At 39.3% G+C, this 25653-nt stretch overlaps 1 protein-coding gene across 2 annotated transcripts in view; it reads right to left on the bottom strand.

Annotated features, from left to right (window-relative positions):
• Positions 1–25653, bottom strand: part of LOC133471111 (teashirt homolog 1-like) — a 158640-nt gene that overhangs the window by 41502 nt on the left and 91485 nt on the right. For both annotated transcript variants that reach the window (XM_061760320.1, XM_061760321.1), the window contains exons 4-5: positions 12854–12963; positions 12498–12657 (exon numbers count right to left, since the gene is read on the bottom strand). In XM_061760320.1, coding sequence (XP_061616304.1) covers positions 12498–12657; positions 12854–12963 — 270 coding nt within the window. The remainder of the gene's footprint in view (positions 1–12497; positions 12658–12853; positions 12964–25653) is intronic.

A 25653-nucleotide genomic window follows, 5' to 3' on the forward strand; every position in this document is an offset into this window, starting at 1 on the left:
GAGTATTGTTAGACAATGAAATTTTAAGGAAGACTTTACTTGAATATTTTGGTAGCATTTATCCTAACATTTGTCTTTTGTCAAGTTTTAGTTGTTTTTTTTTTTTTTAGTTAAAAATCCAACCTACCAGTAATTAGTGATAAAAAATACTTTATTTTAAGCTCCTGTGTCTTGGCCGGTGAGGTCATAAAAAAATTAAAATAATGAAGCCGACCGGAGCGCTAATCAATTGCTTATTGTTAGCCAATTCAATTTTAAGAAATAATGTTTGCTTTATTTGATCTCATTTCCCCTCCCTTACCCTTCTAACATGTTTTAGTAAGATTCTGAAAAAAAAAATGCACCATCATTAGTAAGAAAACAGTCATGTGATTTTGATATTACTTAAAGTAACAGAAAATATTTCCTGTCTGCTAAGGTGAAGGTACAGTAAAAAGCCGTGAAACTGTTGGGTTACATCAAACTTCAATTTTAAGCAAGACTAAACATTTACGTCATTTGAATATTACATTTTTTGGGGTATACTGTAGGAGAATCTTGTTCAAAATCTGCACTCTAAATGAGAAAATGCAAATCATGTGATTACTCAAGTCGCTCTAAATGAATGAATGTTATAAAAACAACTTTACTTTTGTGCCTTGTTACATTCCCTTTGAACTCAGTCAGGTAGTCCAACTGCAATACCGTTGCTAGTGTTTTTTTGCAATATTTCCGCCTCATTTTTATGTCGCGGCAAAAGCTCTGGATAATTACATGCATTGAAGTCGAGCAAAGAAGTGGCTCAAATGATGCCGTTAATCAGCCCGATCCAATTCCTGTTAATTAGCGAGTCATTTCAAAGTGACTCCTTTGATACAATGTTCTAAGATGTCGTTACATCAAATAAGCAGACGCATTGCTATGCTAATTATGTCGCTTCAATTTACCATCAGATGACTTGTTCTTAAGCTGTTATTTTTTTTCTTGTTGATCCCAGAAATAACTTATGACAGCGTCGTAGGTAGATGGGATACCGAGGTAAAGAAGTGTCCTGCTGTTTGTTCATTCAGACGACTTAGCGGTACAGAGCCAAGCTTAGGACCCCCCGCCTATCCCCTGTAGGAAGTCTGAAACAAAGATTTGAACTTTTTAGAGCATGTAGTGGTGGCACCTCTTCGTCAAACAGACAAGGGATGATCTCAACATTCAAGCAGCCCCCCTCCCCCTCCTCCCCACCAATGCGGTGAAGCAGGAGACTACAAAGTGATGACTTTGGTGTAACCTCGAGCAAATGGCGATCAATGGCTGCCCTTTTACGTGAACGCCGCCAACAGAAATATGCTTTGATTCCCTCTGCGAGTGACATGTTTTATTGCCTGGCATGAAGGGAAATGGCCTCTCGGAAAATATGTGACAGTCATGAGTTTTTGACTTCAAAAGAGCGTCGTCTGCGTGTAATGTTCCCACTTGTTAAGATTGAGGAATCCAACTCCAAAACAGATTTGCGTTAAAAACCTCAAATCCAATGACGATCCGGCTGTTCTTTTCATACATGCACATCTCCCCAATATAATAAACATGAACTTTAACCTACGTGTGTGCTGAATCTACCATTTAGGACCTCACTCGGTCTAGGACACCATGATGCAGGTTTGTGAGGAGATCCCACAGAGGATGTTGTCGGGAGTATATACAAGCACGTCGAGGCAAAAAACACTTCTAAGTCACCCATTTGTCTACACTATACACAGTGTTCCTTCGCTGTATCGTGATTCCCATATTGTGGGATTTGAGTGTACGCTATAATTTTTTCGTGGGAAAATATTTTTTTGCCTAAAATTACAAGAAATAAAATGTACATAGTGTACAGTTTTTATTGTATGTTTATAAGAGTATGGTAAAGATTAAAAGGAGTGTGAGGAAGATTAATACTGTAGGTCTGGGAAGGTTCATAAAGCTTTAAAATATGAATAAATCAAAAAAATGTGGTCGCTAGTTCGCGGATTCCACCTACTGCGGTGGTCTGGAACCTAACCCCTGCGATACACGTAGTATTGACTTACGAGTGCCCCAACTTACTTTTTTCAAATGCAATCATAACGGGCGTCAATTATCCATGGGTTTTTACTATTTGCGAATAGCGGGGGTACTCTGTACACAAAAAATAATCCATGTTGGTAGGGAGTGCATACACAAATTTAGGGGCCATACACATGACTGATAAAGCCACCTTTGGAGTTGTTTCGTCACGGTTTTGTCTCTACTGTACACAACTATACATAAATAAAATCATTGAGACTATTCACATATAATCTATGAAAATGAAATTTAACTAACTAATGAGGGGCTGATTCTGATCTCGTAGAAGACAGAGTAGAAAAAGGCTCTGCGGAGGCCACACACAAATGAGACAAATTGGCCACTATCTTGAAAACATACTCTCATTTGGCTAGATTTTACATACATAATAAATAAAGGTTATTTTATGCATGACATACATAACACAATTTAATTAAAAAAACATCTAAAATAGAACATCTTAAAAATTATAAAAACTCTGTTCAACAAATTACACCTAATCAATTACGTTTTTCCAATTAGATCTGTCCTGATTGGTTATCTTGTTAAGTGATTTTTCGATTGATAAATTAATTTAATAAGCCATTATTCCAAAGGATTAAAGCTCAATAACAGCCACTGAATATGAAAAACAGTGATATCAATTCAGGAGCGTGCCAACAACTGGTGTATTGTATTCTGCCAGTCTATTGGCATGATGTACAAGTTATTTATTTATTTTTTACAAAACACTGCAGCAGGACAAGTGAGCATCCTGTCAAAGTGATGACTTGTGCAAGCAGCTGAGAGAAACCGCAGCAGTGCCTGATGGGAAACGAATGGGCGTCCGGGCCGGTCGCTTTACAGGACAAGGAGGCGTCTCACTTCATCCAGACAATCTCATTCTTTCAGTCACTGACGCTAAAGCTTGTGACCGGAGTGTCGGGACGCAAATCAGATGGGAAATTGAGGGTTTCACTCCACAGGCAAATTAGCGTTTTCTGGTTTTCCTTAGAGGCGGGGCGGATGCGTCCCGCTGACATGTCTGATCTGATTAGTTGATCACAGGCTCACAAAACTGTTGAAAATGTCAAAGAACGACTGTATTGAGTTTTCATCACAAGCAACTATGTCCCTCTGACTGTACACATGTAGTACTGTTTTAAATATGAGATTCAAAAGAAATCGATTCCAAATCTAACATCTGTGGAAAATAAATTCTAAAAATGTTTTAAAATATCCATTTACTAAATACCAATACATCTAAATGTAATAATTATATCCATTTATTAAATAAACAAAATTAAAAAGCCTTAAAAATTGTTTTAGAAAGTGCGAAAAAACTAGTTAAAAGTGAAAAAAACATGTAAAAACACTTCATTTAAAAATATTTCTATAAACAAAATAATTGATCAATAAAATGATACATTGAAATTACTCAGAATAATTTAAGTTACTGATATAAAATAATATACATTGAAATTAATCATCTAAATCAATACAATTAAAACTAAATAAATGAAAATAAAACAATTTGTAAAATGTATATTAAAATATTTAGTAATTTGTTTTGTTTATTAATTAAAAATGTAAGGAAACATCTTTGAAAATATATATAAAAACTCATCTGAAAATAAAACTATTCATAAATATACCTATTGTAAAAATGAAAAAAAATAAAAAAATAAACTAACTTATTTAAATACCGTAAAGAAAAAAAATAAATCAAAATAAATAAATTAAACAAATTGCTGGAAGCTGCCTCCCAAATCTAAACGGAACCCTTATAATATTAATGCCATTGTGCTAACTAGCCTTTTGACTATTACCAATGTCAAAATAACTACTTCCACACGAAAGTTTGTTTCCATGCATTTTATGGACTTTGGTATCTGGGAATGTTGTGAGGACTGCAAAGACACTCCAGACAGAAACGATAAAGAGGACCACTGGCAAATAAATAAATAAAAAGCGTTAAGTGAAGAAGAGCTATCTATTAGCCTAGGCGTTCCGCAGGGACCTGGTGGGTAAAATGTTATTTTTCCAAAAAGGCAACTCACATGGAATGGAGGAAGGGGGAGAGAGCGAGAGAATAAAAGACATCGGGTGCCTCTGCAGTAGTCTTAATTGACACCTGTCACAGCCACGGCAGCATTCACAGCTGCGAGTGCTGTTCGTCTGTCACTTTAGATAGCTTTCATTCACACGGGACAACCGTCGCAGCCTTCGACCGACACGCTTATCTCGCCGTCTGGTGTCTCCTGCCTCGCCCGCCCAGATGTTCAGGGCTGCTGGAGGCTACTTCAGGTAAACCAGGGATTTTCCCGCTAAGAAATTTTGCCTCTGGCTCTCATATCTTTGACATCATAAAATCTGTTACCAATTCACCAATGTACCACTAAGTTGGATGTCTTTTGGGTGTCTTTTTTAACTGCAAGTTTTTACCCGCTGTTTCGTGATTCCTCCTCCGTGCCCCAGCTACCACGCAGATTTCAAATACCGGTACTACTACTGAACATTGACCTCATGAACATTTTGGACATACGAACACTTCTGTATTATTATTATTATTATTATTTCCAAAAGTCCAAATTTAGAGTTGTACACCTTTAGTGTATTATCACGCTGTCTACTGGAGGAGATGCAACAATTACCAGCAAGAAGAAGAGGCAGAGAAGGTCCCCAATTTATCTACAGTTCCCTCAGAGCAGAGAGAATATATGCCAGTGATACTGTTCGATACTCTGTTTGCGTGTGTTGCTGCTCCATGTGTTAAAGCAGCAGTTGTTTGAAATGTTATAATTACCCTTACATCTGAGCTAATGTTCATTAGCCCAGCTATTCTGTTTTGCATTATATGTTAGCATTAAACTAGTTCACTTTATTAGAGAAAACTATATGGTCTGGTTGAATATTTTGGTGTTAAATTTTACAGTACGTTACTTCTAATTTGTTTAATGTGTCAGTTTTACAGTAAATATCAACTGGGAGTGATAAACAGCTCGAACCAAGCTAATTAGCCTATTATTTAGAGAAATATTGGTCTACACTCTACAGCCATTCTGCCTCAGTGTTGTTGTAGAATTACTGCAATATGTAACTTGCAAGACAGTGAGAAGTATTTTAATAAGTTTAAATATGTTTGAAGCATGTGGAAGGTATAAAAATATTTCAGAAAATGTTTCCCACAACATAGCTGCAAAATACTATTGTATTTTTTTGTATGATAAAATATGTTTTATGATAAAAGATGCTAAAAAAAATCCAGCAATGAAAGCAAATCAGGTGGCAATAAAACTAGTGTGAGCACGATTTGCACAAGGACACACATTGTGATGTAACAAAGGGCCGAAAGTGGACAACAATCACAAAAACACCAAGGTGTAAAACTTGCACGCAAAGCAACCGTCATGACAAGCCCATAAAGTCCTCCCTAAATCATGACTCATCACTTTTCTCCCTCTCTTCCTTGCTTTGTGTGCCACACAACGAAACCTGTACGACAAAAAAAATGTGCAATGAGCTCATGCGGTTGTGTCTCTGAACTCAGTTCATTTTTTTTTTTTCCATGTCTTTAAACAGCAAATTAGCATCAGACACTGGGCTGATTGGTGACGACGTACTAGCTGCAGGGCGTATTTATGCCTCAAAGTTTTGATTCGTTAAAAAAAGAGAAAAACTGACCTTGTTTCCTTGTCAAGGATTCTTTTGTTGTACTGGAGTGGAAAGCCAGGCTTTCCTGTTTCCCCCCAACCTCATTAAAGTGGCATATAAGTTTAACTCACGGCGGCTGGGCTGAATGCCTTTACGTTGTCGCACGGCTGGTCGGCCAAATTTCAGGAATATTTCACTTGTTTCACTCATCCACCTTCATGTGTCACTGTAACCTCCGCCAAGGAGACGCCATGCCGGATGTAAGACCAACGTGGCCATCACAAACTGATAGTAATATCCATCCATCCATTTTCTGAGCCGCTTATCCTCACAAGGGTCGCGGGAGTGCTGGAGCCAATCCCAGCTATCAACGGGCAGGAGGCGGGGTACACCCTGAACTGGTTGCCAGCCAATCGCAGGAAACCGGAGTGCCCGGAGAAAACCCACGCAGGCACGGGGAGAACATGCAAACTCCACACAGGCGGGGGGTCAGGGATTGAACCACAGACCTCAGAACTGTGAGGCAGACGCTCTAACCAGTTGGTCACCGTGCCGCCCTGATAGTTATAATTAAACAAAAATATCCGATTTCATGGACGCAGCATTTTGACTTTCATTGCGCCACTTTAGCCCCCGCCAAGGAGAAACCGTGCCGGATGTAAGACTAATAGTGATGTATCTTAAAGAAAAATGAACGCCTCCTTCACATATGAGTAATAACCATAAGATTCCGATTTCATAGACGGGGTTTTGACTTTCAGTCGTCCCACTTCATGTAGCCCTCAAACCTCTGCCAAGGAGCCGACGTGCTGTATGCAAGACAAATAAGTGCCTGCCTAACAAACAGGTAGCAACTGTAAGTACAGTATTTCACTTCATAGACACGGGCTTTGGACTTTCATCCATCTGCATGCATCACTTCAACCTCTGACAAAGACTTCAAAAACAAACAAACCTTAGTAACTAAGTAACTCAGTTCATAGATGTGATTGTTCACATGCGGATATTAAAGCATAAACCAATCTGGTTGCGGACCAAAACATCAGTACCTATGGAGGCCTGTAAACGGTTGCCTATATTCTGCTCAGTCTGCCACCATTCGGTTTTTCATTTTAAACCTCACTTTCACTTGACATGAATTGTAATATACTATGCTTGTACAACTAAAGGCCTCCCCCATCTGCAGTTGAGTGAATAAACGCTCTTAGCCACGATTTGCAGAAACCCTGTACATCCACTGACTCCTTCACTCAATGTCACCCCTTAATGACACTTTGCATACGGTTGCTTATCAATGGATCACACTTGCACAAACTGGGGGATGCGTGCGTACACACACACTTTTTCTGTGTGCTTCAAATATTTCCTCATGCAGCACGCCACCGAGCCCTGACAAATGTCATTAAATGCTTTATCGGATGGCTTCCAGATAAGAGTGTCGGTGAGGTGCTAATAGCTTGATGCTTGCCGCCTTCCTTGGCTGACAGCTGCCGTGTGCTAAATCGCCATGCGAGCTAATAACAACAACAACAACAAAGTGTATTAATAGCAGTGCTCGGAACAGGACTTTATTGCCTTTGCATCAACGAAAAACAAACAGATGTTAGTATTCTGTTCTCAGCATTTACTTTTGTTTGTTTTTTTGGCCGTTTCGGAGGCAAAATAATTGGACCCTGTGCTGCCCAATGCTTCAATCACTTCAAAATCTGGCAATTTATTCAACAGCAAAACCCATATCAATACATACAAAAAGCTGACTCAAAATAGCCCATTGACAATCAAAAACCGATGCAATGCAACATGCCTCTCTCTACTACTTCGAAAGCCTGTTTAAGCAGCAAACTGGTAGCAGTAAAATCCATGATGGCTCCATCACTTAAAGACAAAGCAAGTAAATACTTATTGATATAACTTATTGATAAGTTGGATGAAAAAAATTACGTATGCTGAGCAAAACTATTGATCAGGGCTATTCCTACTACAGCCCCAGCCCGTTTAGGGAGCAAACTAATAAAGCCTGAATGAATTGCAACCTTTGCTGCCAAGTAATAACCAACAACGACAACACCTCGTTGATACCAACAATAGATAAATTACACGATTGATCAAATATATCCATTTGATCATGCCCTCTCTGCTTTTGCAGCCCATTTAGGCAGCAAACTAGTTGTGCCCTCTGTGAGCTACAAAATTGTCATTTTTTTACCCCCCGAAAAATAATAAATAAATAAATAAAATAAAATAAATAAATAAAAGACCTGGATGCGTACATTTATCATGCCCATTTGTACATCGTTTGCAGTCCAATTAGGCCAGGAACTAGTTGGGATTACTCATAAGAACATGCATGCACACTGGGATGTATTTCACATCACTGGTGCCTCGCTCAGGAACGTCGAGCCACTCCCTGCGATCTGTCGCCATCCCAGAGTGCACTAGGACCGTCGCTCGTCGTCCTTTTTTTTTCTTCCTGTGACTGTAACGCAATCTGTGTCATTGTGTAATTACTCTGCCATGTTGAGTGATTAGTTGACACGTTCATTAGAAAGAGTGTGGCGCACTTTGATTTAAGATATTGTGGCTGGCAAAAGCAAGAAGTCGGGATGCCTTTTTTGACTTTGAACAAAAAAGGGGCAGTGGGTCATCTGGACAAATACAGTAACCTCAACTTTTCCTTAGTAGCATTCTCTCTAATTTTGTACATTTCTTTGCTCGAGATGCTTTGCCATAAATATACGATGGGACTGCAAAAGGTCTGCTGTATCTGTCCCGTTCTTGCCTAAAGCGAATCTTTAAAAACACTTGACATTGCTGCGTTGATTTTAATCACCGACCTTCTGCACATAAACACGCCTTCCCGAAAATGACGACAAATGACTGCAGCAAAAAAAAAAAAAAAGCCAAAAAATAAAAAAGGTACCGCACTCAAATGGCGACGCACTGAACTGCGCCGCCAAAACCAACAGATGCACTAATGTGGTTCCAGATGAGGGAACACTGATGTATTGTCAGTGGCCATAAAGGAGATAGGCCCGAATGCCATTACGGAGTGTAAAAGCATCCCTGTGACTGATGAAACGGAGACTATTGGAAGCGGTGCACACGCAAACACACAAGGAGCCATTGAAATGTTCCCTCTTTCCCTCCGAGAGGCCGAAGCTGCTTTTTGTTTTACTCCTCAGGGGACAAATCTGGAGATATTTGGCCGGGGATGTAAACACGCTCCCGGGAGGGACGGGGGCGTTGTAAACTTAGACTCTTCGCGCTGGATGCGTGCCGGTCACACAGTAGACCAGAAAGCCTCCTGTAAAATCAACCAGTGCTCCATGTTAGAGCTCAACAGCAACTTGCATCTGGATCTAGAATGTAAAAATGATTGTTAAGATCCTACAACAAGACATCCTAATCTGATAAAATTTTGATGGGATCCACACACCAAGGAACCATATTTAGCTTGTTGAAAGACCACATTTGGTTCCTTGCATAAGTCACAATGAGGCAGTGAATGTTTTTTTTTAATGAATGAAATCTAACTAAATAGGGTGAATAGCACTTAAATTATGTTGGTATGTGATTACATTTCAATAGAATTGAAATAAAATGGTCTTGGGTTGGTAATGGATTCAATGAGTGGATAGAACTCACCGAAATACCTTAAAAATAATTTTAATGCCAACAATATTATGCAGTATATTACAAGATAATATAGTACATTACAAGATCACTCATTTACTTTAGTAACTTTCTATTAAACATACTTTTCCCCCCCATAAAATCATTGCCTGTCTCTGCTGATTGGCTGGGAGTAATCACATGGCACTCTTGCCGTATGTGGAGACCGTTTTGACTTCAAGATGGTTCTTTGCAGGATGAACATAATCTGGATCACAGCCGCATCAAACCAGATTTTATGACACAGCTTCTGATCACGTGTACACAAACTTGATGTCAGCAATGTGTTATATAATAAAAGAAATCTGGTGTGATACATCAAAAGCGAGACGTGAAGTTGCACACAAACAAATCTGGTGAAAACATACGCTACTTGTTGGAAGTAACCACAACGGTCAAAGGCTTCAACCCGGCACCGAGACACCCTTCTTTTGCGGCGCGCTCTTCAAACGGCAGCACATCCATCAGCGAAGCCCGCTGTCAATTAGACATTACAGCCGGGACCAGTTCAAAGTGTCCGCGTCCGCAACCTTGATTAAGTCTGCTTAACCTCACGTTTCCTTGCCGACGCCTGCTTAGCATTCCGTTCGCTTGGCTATGGTCATCGCGGCGTGGACTTCAAACGGCTTCTGCTGCCATTTGGTTGTCAATCACACAGGAGCAAGACTCTCGCAGGAAACTTACAAAGGCCTGAAAAGTCCCGGCATGGAACAACTAAGTGACTCTGAAAGGATGGAATGACTTTTGGAACTCATGACGCAATATTGCGATATTTTTCCAACACTACCGCTAAATCACGGTACAGCGATTCTGCGAGATATCTACTGAATTGATGAAGGCACATCCAAGAATTCTTCTATTTTACATGATTGGACAAATGCAGAGATTCACAATTAGAGATCAAATGGTTTTGTGATAACAATTCCAGACAATTAGTACTACCGTTGAATTAGCATTATTAGTATTTTTAGTGTTTGCGAGTCCGATGCGCAGACAAAAGTTGTTAGCCAAGCCATGTCAGAGGTTTTTCTACAACTAAACATGGTGGAAGACAAATCAAAGGCTTTTTTGCAGTGAAAAAGGGGACTTGGGCTGGAATTTTAATATGTTTAAAGTTTAAAGTTTCCGAATTCTCGTTTTCATATGAATGCTAAGAAAACCAGCTGCTACTTTAACAATATCATAACAATACTGTGTGAATAACCGTGATAATTTTGGTCAGACTAATCAGAAAATTTATGACAGTTTGATCTGCATTCACATGACAAAAATAAGAAAATATTCAAGTGTGACAATAGCGACACCTGTTGCACTGTAAAGGATGATACAATATGTCACGATATTGATAAATATGTACTTAATAGCTACACATAGAGCTACAGTTTGTCTTTAAGATTAATGCAGTATTCAGTGAGGAATGTGAACAAAATGGCCTTTAAAAAAAAAATAAAAATTCTGCCTTTTCCCCACCATGTCACTGTTCTGTACTAAGGCACAGACACAAAAAGGGGGGGCAAAGTTGAGCATGCAAATTTTCTGCCTTCAGAAGTAGTATCAGAGTCATAACAGACACCACTTGTGTCTAAGGGAATTGCGGAATGATACATTGTGACGGGGTATGACATTGAACACCTGAATATTACTTCTCCTGCCCTGTTGTTGCTGTCCAACATGGATTTTATACGTCACACTAGACGCTGCCGCCACCTAATTATCTGATGATGGGATGCCGTGTGGCTGTGTGAACAGCACACAAAGTCGCGGCTATATCCCGCCTTTGGTTGGTTCTATGTAAACGGCAAATGTGAATTCACGTCACATCTTCTATTAGGGCTTTGGTGAAGCAGTATTGTGGGATCATGGTGTGATAGATGGTATTCAAACACACAAAGAGACCCCCCCCCCCAAAAAAAATAATAAAATACAAAAAATCTTCCTGCATACAGTATGTAAATTTTTCCCATTTAGATTCACGCATTCTTTTCTGGTACACTAACAGGAAAGCATGTGGAAATCACCACTCATCATCCTGAATACATTAAAAAGTTTTTTGTTTTTTTTCCTTAGTCCGTGTACCCAAGGAAATTGGCCAGGTAATATTTGTGTAATTTTGGTGACCAACAGCGATAAAAACCACCTTGGAGGAGGTATTCGGTGGTCAATTCTTCATAAATTTACAAATCGGGTCATGACTCCTGCTCGTCCGACACCTCCCGAACACAAAGGTCAGGTCACGGCGTTAAGAGGCTGCTTTTCCGGCTTTTTCTTCCCCTGTGATCTCGCTACGCCCCAGCACCCTCCGCCTCCTCTTCTTCTTCCTCCTCCAACAAACCCCCCCCCCTTGGACGCCCAGCAACAGCCCCCCTCCCTCCCTCTCTACCCCTCCTTTTTTGGGAATTAATCGCCTTGTATTCATCCCCTGTTTGAGAACTTTTCTTTCAATTTGTCAGGTGGGGTTAAAAAAAAAAAAAAAAAAAAAGAAAAAAGTGACCCAATGAATCCAGCTGTTGGGCGCATGCGTGGCCACCGATTTGGTTGATGTTTATGGCCAATGAATAGATGAAAGGCGGCAGTGTGACAGGCGATCAATAAAGCATCAAATTGAGGATGGCAATGCTGGAGCAAGCTGAAAATAAGACACTTTTGCTCTTTTTTGGGGCAGGCTCTTTACACTTCTAACGTATTGACACATAAAAAATATATATATTCAAGTTAGGGGAACTTGCTTGATAGCAACATTCCCCCCCCAAAAAAAAAAAATTGTTTTTTTTTTTAAAAAGGATCAAACAATACAGCCAATAAGTAGCAAGGGTAAAATTGAGGTGTTTTGGTTACCATATACAGATTTAGGGATAATTATTATTAGTTTCATGACCAAGAAAATACAAGTATGTTCCCAAAATAATTCAAATTTGGTAAAATATTGAGTTTACCATTATGCCCTTGCCACTAAAAGTATCTTGGTTCCCTAAAATAAATACAGACACGCACAAAAACACAATTTGCATGAAAAATACAATATGTTGCGTGCAACACTTTGCGTAAATCGAACACATCTCTAGTGTGTTTGTTTCGAGTCAATTAAAGTGCGTGTGGTGAGCGAGGGTGTGTTTGTTTATAACACCGGGACGTACCTGATGAGCGCCGCGGTGCTTGCTGCTTCCTCCTCGGCATGCTGCAGCTGCTGGACTTTTCATGCAGAGACCCCGAACTTCTCAAACAAACAAACAAAACAAAACAAAAAAAGCGAAGGCGAGTCCCAGGAGTCTTCGCGTAGATCCTTCCTTCGCGTTGCTTGGGTGTTTAAAAAGAAAAATGGAGCTTTTAACGCATTACTCGAGGCGAGTATTTCCGCAAAAACGGGGGGAGAAGGTCCGACCGAAGTTGGCGGAAGGTTCCGTGTGGCTGTACCGGAGGAGGCTCGTGGAAGGGAAGCGAGGGGGCTCCCCCCTCCGTGCCAAGACGCTCTTTTTACGGGACTATTTCCTACCTTAGCGGCTCCAAAAGTACTGCGGAGCAGTTCGGAACTCTGGCGGTGGAGGGGGGCGGCGGCGGCGGGGGGGCTGCCGTGCTGCGGGCCGTGGGAGCTTCCGTGACACTCTGTGGGAACGAGGAGGGGAGGAAAAAAAAAAAAAAAAAAAAAAGAAGAATGACACGTTTAGAGTCCGCACTCGCTCGGCGTGTCAGTCATTGGGCATGCGCGAGCCCGACACACTCTCTCCGTCAAATGTGATTGTTCTCGAATTAAAAAAACAAACAAACAAACAAAAGCGTCACAAAACGAGACGAGGAAGCGAGGGCTCCTCCGCGGCGGCGGCGGCGGCGGATGAGGAGGAGGAGGAGGCGGATGATGGCGCGGCTCGCACTGATGGACGGACACACGCAACGCAGCCGGGGCCGGCCTCTCCGCTGCTTTCTGCTTACTCCACCCCTTCAAGGCGCGTCACCCTGACAAGCCGGAGCCCACCTGTCCGTCAATCCCACTCGACGGCACTTTGACACGAACACCCACCCGACCACATTCGCACGCCCCGAGTGGTCGACGTGGTGGCATCATTGTGGAGATCTTTTGATCCTCTCAGGGGCCAAAGTGCTCCAAGGGCCATACCACATTTAGAAAAATAGATGATCCTTTTTTTTTTTTTTTTTTTGTTAAATATTATGCATCAAATGGGTCATTACAGAACATGGATTTGTGTAAATGAGTTGTCCTGAGACAAAATGTTACCGTACAAAAATACCTAAATATTTCTTTTCTTCTCATTCTTCCAAACAGCTCGAGCTCCATCTAATTTTTTTCTCTCCTCTAGTCCCTCCCTCTTGTTCACCAACCTACATATCAAATAGAATAGAAACAAACCCAAACGTTTTTAATCTTTTTTTGGTATGTCTTCTTTGCAATTACTAAAACATTTAGTTTTTCCACAGACATATTTGAAATAGTAGTAATTATGCTCAGAGCATACACGCAACCCTGTTCCTGAAACCTTTTTAGCCATCTCGAGGAAGAGGGGGAAAAAAAGTGAGCTACATGACTCAGCAGAAATGACGACATCAAGCTAATTGTGCTCACCATGTTTATACCCAAGCCCTCTCTTCTATTGTTATTATTTTTTTTTCTCAATTGTCAGGCATAATGGAGTGTGTCACTCACACCATTGCACCCCTCTTATTCACATTATCAGAAAAATACAAATATTAGCTAACTCGACTTTATCGAAACTATTACATGGCTGAGTTTGTTCTTGACCAATTAGCATAGCAGCTAACATGGGTAGCATGTACTTTTGAGCAAAAACGTGAACATTTCAATCATGTCACTGTAATAAAAATTAGTATTCAAACAAAATGTAATTTAATAGTAAATTATTTATTCATCAATGTTTTTTTCAGGTGCCCGAGTGTCTGAAACAGAGTTGCACCAAACAGCAAAATATATCATATGGCAAACAAAATATCTCTTAAAAAGTTGAACCGTTGATGGTTGAGCTGGACGAATAAAAAATGATATGCTGGTTTATTACCATTTTTCTTCTTGAAAACAAACAAAAAAACAATCAAACATATGGTTGAAATTATTCACCATTTATGGAAAAACACACTAAGCTATTCATGCATATTGAAGCCGTTCCCCACCTATATTCTCGGTAATTGACCAGTTACTTTCCACTGCAACATGGTTTCCAGTTGACTACCATTAAAAGCATATCAGTCAAGAAGTTGCTCCTTGCTGGATCGCTACGCTACGCTTTTACGGTATCGCAGCCAGCTCCCGAGGTGCTAGCGGCTCTCCAGGCTAGCAGCACAACAACTGGCCAAAACAACACTCGCCAGAACATTCAATCGCACCCAGGAACTGTTAGAAAAACCCAAATCTTTAACCCACAAATAGTCATCGTATATAATAAGAAATATTTGGTTGACTCGTCCGCTGTTGTTCAAACAAACAAATAAACTCTGAGATGGTATCTCGGCCTGGTTGCTAACTTTTGCCTTCAACCAAGTATTTCCAAATAATGGAATCGTAATTTGTGAATCTGCTGCGGCTGGCATAGTCATGGTGTGCAAACTGCGGCATGTGGGCCAAATAGGACCCACCGGAACATTTCATCGGGCATGGAACTGTTCTAAAAACCTCAAACGTTCAACTCACAACTGCTCATTGTGTTCAATAAGGAATATTTGTTTGACTCCATTTCCTGGAGGACTTTATTAAGCTTCCCTACCAAGGACACATACTCAACTACTACTACTCAAGTCCAGAAATAAGAGATACGTTTAACGGTGTGGAATTTGGAGTTTTTCTTTTTTTGGAGAGCCACAAAAGAGGTGGCAGACGGATTGGTTCCACCTTTCTTCGCCGGCTTCACGCGGAGGGAGGGGCTCCTCTGATCCACCACCCCGGGAAGGGGGGGGAGGGGGAGGGGGGGGGGGGGGGTGGCTCCGATAGCAAGCCGTTCCCAAGCGTTAGCAAAGTGTTTATAAAAGCAGGCAAACGGCGGCGGGGTTACAACGCTAATGACTAGATGGGGGACGAATGTTTTGGAGGATGGCTTCCCAGAGAGGGACTATTATAACATGCCGGCCGGATGGAGAAACTTGCCGGTGAGTGCTCGCCACGGCTACAAACGACGGAAGGCTTACTAATGAGCGCGGGCAAAAGGACCGCCCTCAGAACACAACACGTGTCCGTCCGCGTCTGTCATCGCAGCCGGCAACGCTGATTGACGGAGAGCGGTGACGTCACTTCAAGAGAGAGGGGGGAGAGGGGGGTTAGCTCACAGAGGATGGCTCCTTGTTTTTTAAGAAATATAGACGAATTGTAATGGGGTGCCTTATACAATTTACATCGTGAGTTTGATGCAAGTAGGAACTTTGAGACATTCCATTACAAAAATGTCACTGTAATGCAATTTAAACTATGAGTCTGACTTTTAAGTAAGAGCTTTAATGGATCAATTGTTGGTTTTGAACAAATCCGAAAAAAATATATAATAGGCAGCACGTTTAGAACAACGTAAATCATGATTGCCAGTCTAAGTAGACGCTTCAATGGGCAAATTGTTTTGAACACATTTAAAAACTTTTTTTTTTTTTATGAGTTACTAATATAATTTAAATCATGATTTTGAATTTCAAGTAAGAGCTTTAATGAATGAATTGTTTTGAATTTATTTTAAAACATGCAATTTTCACAGTTTTTAATGTGGCAGCAAATACAATTTATATCCTGAATTTGGGCTTTACTATTGTAGATAAATTGTATGTTTTTAATGTAATCTATTTCTTTGAAAATATTTTTTTAATTTAATTTATTTATTTACAATTTTTTTTTAAAGGCACCTATTACAATTTAAATCCTGAGTTTGAGCTTCAAAACATCTATATTTTATGTGTTTGTAACATATACGCTTTAAAAACATACACTGGTCTGTTATAGCTTTAAAGAGATGTTTGGTGCAATTTAAATCCTGAGTTTGAGCTTTCATTGATCCATTTGCTTACTACACACACACACACACACACACACACACACACACACACTACACTGTTTCTTTAAAATTTTAATGAGGCACTTCGTACAATTAAAATCCTGATTTTAGCATTTTGAGCTCAAATAAACCCATTTTGTGTTTACAACCTATTACAATGTCATTTATACAAAATGTATAGTTTCTTTGTAGATTCAATAAGGAGACAAATCCATTTAACATGTTATTGCATATAAAAACACCAGAATGTTTATTGCACTGTAACTTTAACCAGGTCATCCAAATATTAGAAATACGATGCAAATATTTGCACTTAATAAAGCTTTTGCATTGAATGTCATTACATGTTGTATTTCAGCACATGTTGACGTAAAGTGAAACAATTATGAAGTAGAAAATACATACTAATGTACAATATGAAGAATTTCAAGGTTGTGGTGGAGGAGTCTGAGTAGGGCCAGCAGGGGGGGTCATGGGGTCCCGAGAGAAGGCTGAGAATGTGCATGCATTCAAATGTGTGTGTACAATTGTTATAAAAAGCAAAAAATGCCTTTCACGTTCTGGAATTAATAATTTTGTATTATTGGTGCATACATGTGAATTCTATGTTTATTCCACTAGTCCCTTAAAAACAGTTTCAACAGTCTCTGCAGTAAAAACAGAGCAGATCACAAAAGCGTGATCATCTTTGAAAAGGCAGAATTGACTGCTCAGGTATGTATTTAAAGAAATATTAATCATAAGACGTGTCGAATACTCCTTTTTTCCCTCCCACCCTTTTTCTGTCCAGCTATGGTATGGATATATTTAGAGAAGACCAGGTGAAAGAAAGTGAATCATCATGTTTTTGTTAAAGAATATGTACTACACTTTAGTGTCTTTTAATTGTTTCAATCATTATTTATTATTATTTTACAATGTATTTATAAGAGTATTTTTATTGTATTCTGTATTTAAAGATTTTATTTTTATTTGTATGTTTATCGTTGTGATTTCTATGGTACAATTTTTTTATTTGTATTATTTTACCAGTTATTTAAATCAAAATATATTTATATATTCTAGTTTTTTTAATTTTAATACATGATTATATTGTATTTTTATTTTATGTTGTCTTATTATTATTATTTGACTATTCTATTGCAATTTAGTATCTTTATTTCACAATTTAGTATTTTTTATTGTTTTTTGTTCAAATGTATTTTATATTTTATTATTGTTTTACTGTAATTCATGTATTATTTTAGAAATTATTTCATGTTATATTTCACTTTATTTTATTAACTTATGATTAGATTTGTGTTTCTAATATATTTTATGATTAGATTTTCACGTACAATATTTAAACTATGAAGTCTTTGGCTTTTTTGGTGGGGTGTGGTAGAAGTAGGTGGCTTCTCAGAGGATATGATATTATATTATTAAGTATTTATCACTAATAGTCACGGCAAAGTTAATGGACCAAGTGATGATTACAAAAATGTAATGCCTACCTCTTAACGGTCATGAATAAATTAGTTTGCATGCCACACATTTAAGACCCGTGTATTTCTTTTCTCCACTCGGAAATTTTCTGAAGTGCCTTAAAAAAATAACGCCGCTAATCTCCAATCAATGATGGCTGCCATCAGATTGACAGACTGACTATGAGGATATATATGTCTTCAAAAAATATTAATAAAGCCTAACTTTGACACAAGCTCTGTTCTATCTGCACACATCTATCAGATAAGTGGATGTAATTAAAATAGTGTGACTGCTTTCACGTGTGCCGGGGGGGGGGGGGGGGAATAAAAAAGACTTTTCGGTACTTTTGACAATGCAATTAAACCTTCGTAATCCCCACCTTTTTATGTCAGTTTTGGCCTTTTTTTTGTTTTTTTTAAACAATGATGAAAAGCTGGCAGTGATGATACGATCACGTTTATACATGAGATCAAAGACAGAATGTGCAGTTATTTTAAACCGATGGTAAGCGGAAAAGAAAATGGATGAATGGATGGATGGAGGGTAATCAATAGTTTAGGTCGGGGTTTCCATATTTGGTCGATTGTAGGAGACTGAAGGATGTTTTTACTTTTCTTAGGCCTGGTACACACTTCAGGACTTTTTAAAACTTAAAAGATTATCAGAGACCCTATATCGTGTGATCAAACGTGATCTAGCAAAAACGAACAACAACAAAACATTTCGGGTATGTTGCGCGGATGTTTCCCCGAGTGTTTTTGAAGGGACCAGAGTTGGGAATGTTGGAGAATGGTGGTGATGTTCCCAAAGACCTTTTTTGCCAAATACTTCTTGCTGTCTGTCAAACCCACTTTTATATAAAAATGCGACATCAGGTAGGACGTTTTTACTAAAGGCCGCTTCGTTGTTCCCCAGTAGGGGCACTTCTTCGATTGGCTACATTTCCGCTCACGTTTCACAGTTATGACTCAGGAGTAGTCAGCTTTCCCCACACACGAAGATTTTTAGTTGTAAATATTGAACGTTTAATATTTAAGATTGTCAGCCCTGACCCATTTCAGACCCTATTATCGGGACAAATTCACTCTTAACACACCTCAGATCACAGGATAATCTTATCAGCTAACCTTATAAAACACAAGATAGTCTGTCCTTTGTTGTCTTGGGTTGGAAAGGGGCAACATTGGGCCAAAAACAGCCCGATTTACTTTTATGCGCGTACCGGGCCTTACGGACGTTTTAACCTCTTTGGTGTTGTTTTCTCAGACCCTATGTTTACTTGTGCGACCAAATACAAGAGAGAAGACAAATTTAAGCTCTTAATTTTTTTTCAACCCGATATTCAACCGATATTTTTACTAGCCAAAGAGACAAACAGCACTCTTGCCCCAACCTGAACACTGTGGAAGTGTAGGGTGAGGTAAGGTGGGCGGTATAGTTTTGCTTCTTACAATATCACAGGGAACTTGAATACTTGTTTAGAGTTGTTGCGTTATGAAGGAATTTCATGCATTGTGTCCCAACTAAATGAATTGAGTACATTCTTTTCTTGTCTTGGTAATTTTGGAGCAGTGCCTTTTGGTTAATTTTCTTTAAAGAGTTTTTATAAAAATCGTATTTGGTAACATAACGAGCCAAAATAGATGACAAACACTTCACTTTTATTTTTTTTTATTAATTACAAAAAATGGGATTCCCCCCTAAGTCACTCAACAGCAACTTTAATAACTACTGTACTGTAGTTGGAGGAATACTAATCATTATCAATGAATAAAAATTGTAAGAAAATAATTACTTGGGAGTAATTAAAAACACAAGTGGAAAAAAAGGAGATAAAACTTAATAGAATTAAAAAAATATGTAAAATTATATCCATCCATCCATCCAAACCGCTTATCCTCACTAGGGTCACGGGTGTGCTGGCGCCTCTCATACAATAAAATTACATGAAATTAAATAAAATTGAAAAAAAAAAAAGAAAAAACCTAATGGAAAATAATCAAACTGAACTAAAAAAATAAAATAAAATGAAAAATAATATGAAATGAAAAAAATAAAAAATAAAGTTAAAAACAAGTCATGTAAAGTGGTAAAAAAAATATTGGACTGCTTTTTCAAATTGAAATGTATCTAATTTACTCTAAAATGGCCTAATAAATGGTAAAAAGTACTGTGGCTAGAAAAAATAAATCTGATAAACTACAGTACTTACAGTAAATGAATAAGCCAATGTCTTGTAGCTTCTCAAGTAATATGTAACCAAACAGGGGAACCACAATATTAGATACGGCAGACAAAGACATATAGGAATAATTTTATATACCTCAATTGGATTTCATTGTGAGCGAGTGCCCCTAATGTTTGTGTCGATTAGTGTAGTTTTTGTATTGTTGTGGTACACGATGCAGCAAAAAAATTATAAATAAAATAAAAATATTAAAAAAAGAAAGAAAGATTCCGAGTTCCCTCGACTGCATCAAGCGACATTTCCCGTATGAAAATCGTCGCCTCGCTTGATACGCACGCCACTCGCATCGCCTTTTTGTTTGCTTTGACACGTGCGCCCCAATTAGCATTTCTCTACCGTTAAGTGGGAGCAGAAAGGGACACATTCTTGAAAAATAAAATAAATAAAAGCTCCACCAACTATGCATGTTGGATGATCTCGTTTGGTGTGTGACAATGTGTCCAAAATTGATGCATAATTATATATTATTGTTATGACAAACACATTTTCAAGTCCACTTCCGATAGATAAACATTGAACGCACAGAAGTAGACCCCATAGTTGTAAACTTCTTTTATAATATGCAATTTTAGCCACAAATTAATTTTAATTTAAGTGGCCAGTTCGTGTATAAAGACCCCATAAGGCACAACAATAGCTGGGGTCGCTTACGTCTACATGGTCAGTTTACGACAATACGGTGGTATTTAGATTTAAAGCACACACTAACTGGTAAACGCTGACTACTTCTTCAAATCGCAGTGCCGTGCACAGGGGGAGCGATACATTAAAAGTGTCATTTCAGTCAATTGTAATAATTGCGCAACAATTTATTCAAAGAATTTAGGATAACCAAAATGCTTTTCTTTGTCTTCGACGTCACAAATAAAAAAATCTAGCTAAGGAAAGGTTGCTGTTCTGTTGTCAAGTGTCCTCGTGGCGTTATTAGAAATCTCACTCATGTTCTATATACATACTATATATATATATATAGTATGTATATATACTATGCACAATATTACTGGCTCCAGGACATGTGCCGCTGCAATATGATTGGCTGCTGTATCGTGGTAAAACACGCCCTACCGCTTCCAGACGGAAAAAATAAGTATGTGACTTCATTGTGGCGGTGTTAATATGAATCCCACTAACCCTAACCCACCCTAATCCTAACCTTAACCCATCCTGAACTGCCTTAACCCCAAACGTAGTCCTAAACCTAACCATAACAAACTTGTTTTTATTTTGTCCAAACGTGATACATATTTGGAATGGTCATCTCATTACATCTTCGTAGCCTGCCCTTCCTGCGATGTAGGAGCCAATCATGTTACAGCGGGGCATGTCCTGAGTGGGATTCCAAATAACACGCCCCCGAGGGTGTGCGGGATTAAACGTGTCGCGATGTGGGACAATATTTACACAATTACATGTTCACGAAATAAAATAGGTTAAACTAGAAGTATTTCCAATATAATATTAAACTACACGCTATACACTTGTGTCAAAAGCGCAGGCTAGTTTGCTCGAGTTATTAGCCTAGCCAGTGACGTCGACATGTACGGTGGCCTTTAAGGGACTAAAGACATTCAATACCATGCTCCTTGCTACATGTCGAACTTGCTGCGAGATTCGGAGTTGTCGGTAATCGAAAAAAATATATAGGCTAATTCACTCAAGTTATTAGCCTAGCTCATGACGCCCACGTGTACGGTGGCCTTTAACGGACAGAAGACATTTGGTAAAATAGTCGAGGCTATAATTAAAAATTCTGCTCTTATGATTACTTTAGGGAATTTTAGACATTAGAATAGAACTTCCTGCGTGCTTGACATTCTGACTTACTGTCGCTATTAAGTGTCAAATTAGCGCATCTTAATCCTTCGCAGTTCCAAAATCTGCAAATCTCCAATTGCACAGATCCCTTGCTGCCGGCTGTCACCATAATATAAAAAAAGGGGCTCTTAAAGCAGCTCATTTCCTGACATTAAAAGGAGCATGCGCGTGGTTGCAGGCGTATATTTATGAATAGGAACCTTTAATTAGGGCCCGTGTTTCCTCGGCAAGTCACATTGAGGGATGGTCCTGGGCGACATTCATTAATGATAATCACCAAGAGCGATGATGGTGCAGCTACAGGCCACATCTCGGGGGAGCCTGCACTTGAAAAGAAGAATGAAATTACACACGGTGACTCTTTAATTGCGAGGAGAGAGCGAAAGCGGGGAAATATATAGCCATCATTGTTAAATATGCTCATTACGGGAATCAAGGATTTGTGTGAGGGTCTCTCGTCTTTAAACTCGGGAAGTCGACCACTCGCCAGCACACGATGAAGCAGACGAGTTTTTATGTGCACACACGAGAAGTGCACTTTTTTTTTTTTGGGGTCTCTGGAAAGCATTCGTTATGAAGGTCCATACGAAGAAAACGAGCTACACAAATTTAAATTCTGAACAATACATTTGGAATGTGACCGAGATGTTTGTCACGCGCAAGCCTCGAAAGTCGCACACAAATACATGACATATATTGCTGTCAATGTCACCTGCCACAATGTGGTTGTGTTGCACTAATAACAGTGGTTAATAAAATAAGCATTTAAAAAAAATGAAGTCACTTGCCTTTGCTCGTCTTTCTAAATTATTTTCTGCATATTTAATACAAAGTACTAACTAATAATGAGTTATTTTTGTTAATTGTCCTAGTATTGATCATCTATTAATGTATTTTATTTATTATTATTATTATTTTTTGTTACATTTGCATGACAGCCATGAATGTCAAGACAATTGCCTCTATGGTAAATAAAGCTTGCGCTGGCCAAAGTTGAAATGGAATGGATTATTTCTCTTTGCATTTACTATAGTACAAACTCTTTTGAAATGTGTTGGACCAAAGAGGATTTTATGGTACTTTTGAAAAAGTGCCTGCTTTATATAATTAAAAAAAAAAAAACATTTGATTGGAAAAAAGTCATCCAAAGCTGGCTGATTACATCCAACATCTGTCAGGACTTTTGTGACATTTCTTAGATTCCTGCCGTTGCAATGATTAAATGGCAAATTAACTGATCACCCGGAATAATTGTCAGTCGCAAGCGTAATTAACATTTTGCCCAAAATTTTGACACACACACAAACATCCCTGACCCAATTGCAACGTCTCACTGTGCTAATTAATCACAGCTGACTCAACATAGTGACAAGGTTAGCGAGGTGACGCGCCGCGACAGAGAAAATTCAGTTTCTCAGTCTTTCTCCACAGTTCTTATCCATTTCTATGGCAAAAACACACCTCTGGATCCAATGGGTCTATTTTTACCCGGGTGGAGGTGAGAATGAGGAAAGTAGTAGTAGAAGAAGGAAAAGAAGAAGAAGAAAAAGAAGAAGGCGGATTCGGGGCTGGGTCATGATGCGCCATTAATCAAAAAGAATGACATGGCTGTCTCCCGTGACAACCGGTCGCGTGTAGGATCCTCCTCCCGGCTTTCGACACGCCGCCGAGGCAACTTTATTAATCAAGCCTCTGCCCGTTAATTGTCACCCGTAAACTCCTGCATTTGGATTTTTTAATAATCTCGGAGGCACAGTGCTAACAATCTGCCTGCTGATTGGAGTTTTATTGAGAAGCGAGACGGAGGCGGCGGAGTGACACAAATAGCTTTCTCGTCACCTCCCATCCGGTGACAGTTATGAAATACAATTATGATCGTCCGCGGCTGCTTAAGGATTCACCGGGCGCACCCCCGCTTGTCGAAGGGGGGCAGCGTTTGGGGATCTACTGCAAGTCCCCGCTGATAAGACATCTCCTTTAACTAGCACTTCAATTCTCCTTCTAAAACTGCATTTACACACCATGCTTCAAGTGATACAATTCCCATGTTAATGTGTCCGCAAGTGGGCGGGGGGCTGGGGTGCACCAAATTTGTCAGGACCTTGAAGGGGCTGCATGACTTTTAAAGTTTGGGAATGGATGGCAAAGTGTGTTAAATACGATCTATATATGGAACGTTAGAGGTGCACAGACCTATCTAGAGGGTGCGCGTGGGTGAGAGGGGGTACGACAACCCTGTGAAGATGTTGAATGGAGTGTGTTTGAAAGATTTTGAAATTGATGCATAGAGCGTTAAATATATCAAATTATACTAGATTTTTGTTTTTTTCTTTGATTTTAAATGCTTTTAATCATGTAACGCACATCGAGTTACCTTGTATATGAAATGCGCTATATACATTAATTTGCTTTGCTTTCGATTAGAGGTGAGAGACCAGGGATTTGCAAAGTGTCACCGCCCTCCCATGATGCGCAACATTTAAAGACACTGTAAAGTGATTTCAGAGATTTGTTGGTAAATACATTATAAGAGAATTGCTGAAAACATGGGCAAAGAAAGAGAACTACTGTATGTTGTACTGACGTGTGTAGATCAAGTCTCAAACTGCTCTTCATAATTATAGTTTTCCTAATATATTGAGCGTGGTTAAACGCACTTGCAGTCTGGTATGAGTCCCTCCGTTATATACTGTAAGAACTTGAGTTTCCTCGTTCACATCAGTGGTTATCCGGTGCACCTAGGAGTCAACTAGTTATTATTAATAGGCCCATTTCTATAGCGTGCAGTTAACGAGCTAGCTATGCCTACACCCCGAAAATGCATCTTCCCTAGATGCCGCAATTTACAGAAAAGCTCTGTGTGGTTGTTTGAATCAAAAAGTATGTACAGTATACTGAAATGATATTGTGTAGTGTTAGTGGAAGTTCTTATAATTGTTAATAGATCGATGAACAAAGATTTATTATTATTAGTCAAAAAATGAAAACAATCTTGGGACCAACTAAGTGAAATTGGATGGAAATCGCTGGATAAAGGATATTTAAACTCAAAGGCTGCCCTCGTTCATGGCCCAAGTGGTCAAGGACGCGAGTGTGAGTGGGGGCCAGGGGATTGAGTGCGTGTGTGGGTCTGTGTGTGGGGGGGGGTCGGGGGGGGGGGGGGGGGGGGGGGGTGTTGTATCATCCATCAGAGGAGTTATTGGGAATGGAAGCAGCCAGTGACAGTGATCATCAGCACCACAAACAATGGACCATAAACATCCCGTGACAAGTGGTCACACATAAGGGGAATAGGGAGGGGGGATGTTTGGCCACAGGGATCGTGTTTGAGTGTGTATGTGAAACAGCAGAAACGCCAAGAAAGGCTAACATACAATAGACTGGATTTTTAATGAGAAGTCCTATTTGCTATGTATATACAAAAGCTCATGTCCCGTTTACTGCACACAAAAAAATTGTGTCCAATCATGCTTTCACTTTCATGGACACCAATTAGAGAAAGGTTCTCTCTAAAAAAGAAAATATATATATATACACAGTAGAGTATGTACAGAATGGAGGATATTTTTTCCCAATCTGAGTGTTTTGTCATTATTTGTGACAGTTAAACACGCTAGCACTGCTTTAATTGGCTGATGTTTAACAGTCTTTTTATGTTTAGAAAAGACATGGTCCAATTAGCGCAATCTTACATAGCACTTAAATACTGGACACGCACACATTTCCTTATGATGTTCTACTCTGCGTGTGTGTGTGTGTGTGTGTGTG

Source organism: Phyllopteryx taeniolatus, chromosome 21 (genome assembly GCF_024500385.1).
Source record: "Phyllopteryx taeniolatus isolate TA_2022b chromosome 21, UOR_Ptae_1.2, whole genome shotgun sequence".
NCBI classification, from domain to species: Eukaryota; Metazoa; Chordata; class Actinopteri; order Syngnathiformes; family Syngnathidae; genus Phyllopteryx; species Phyllopteryx taeniolatus.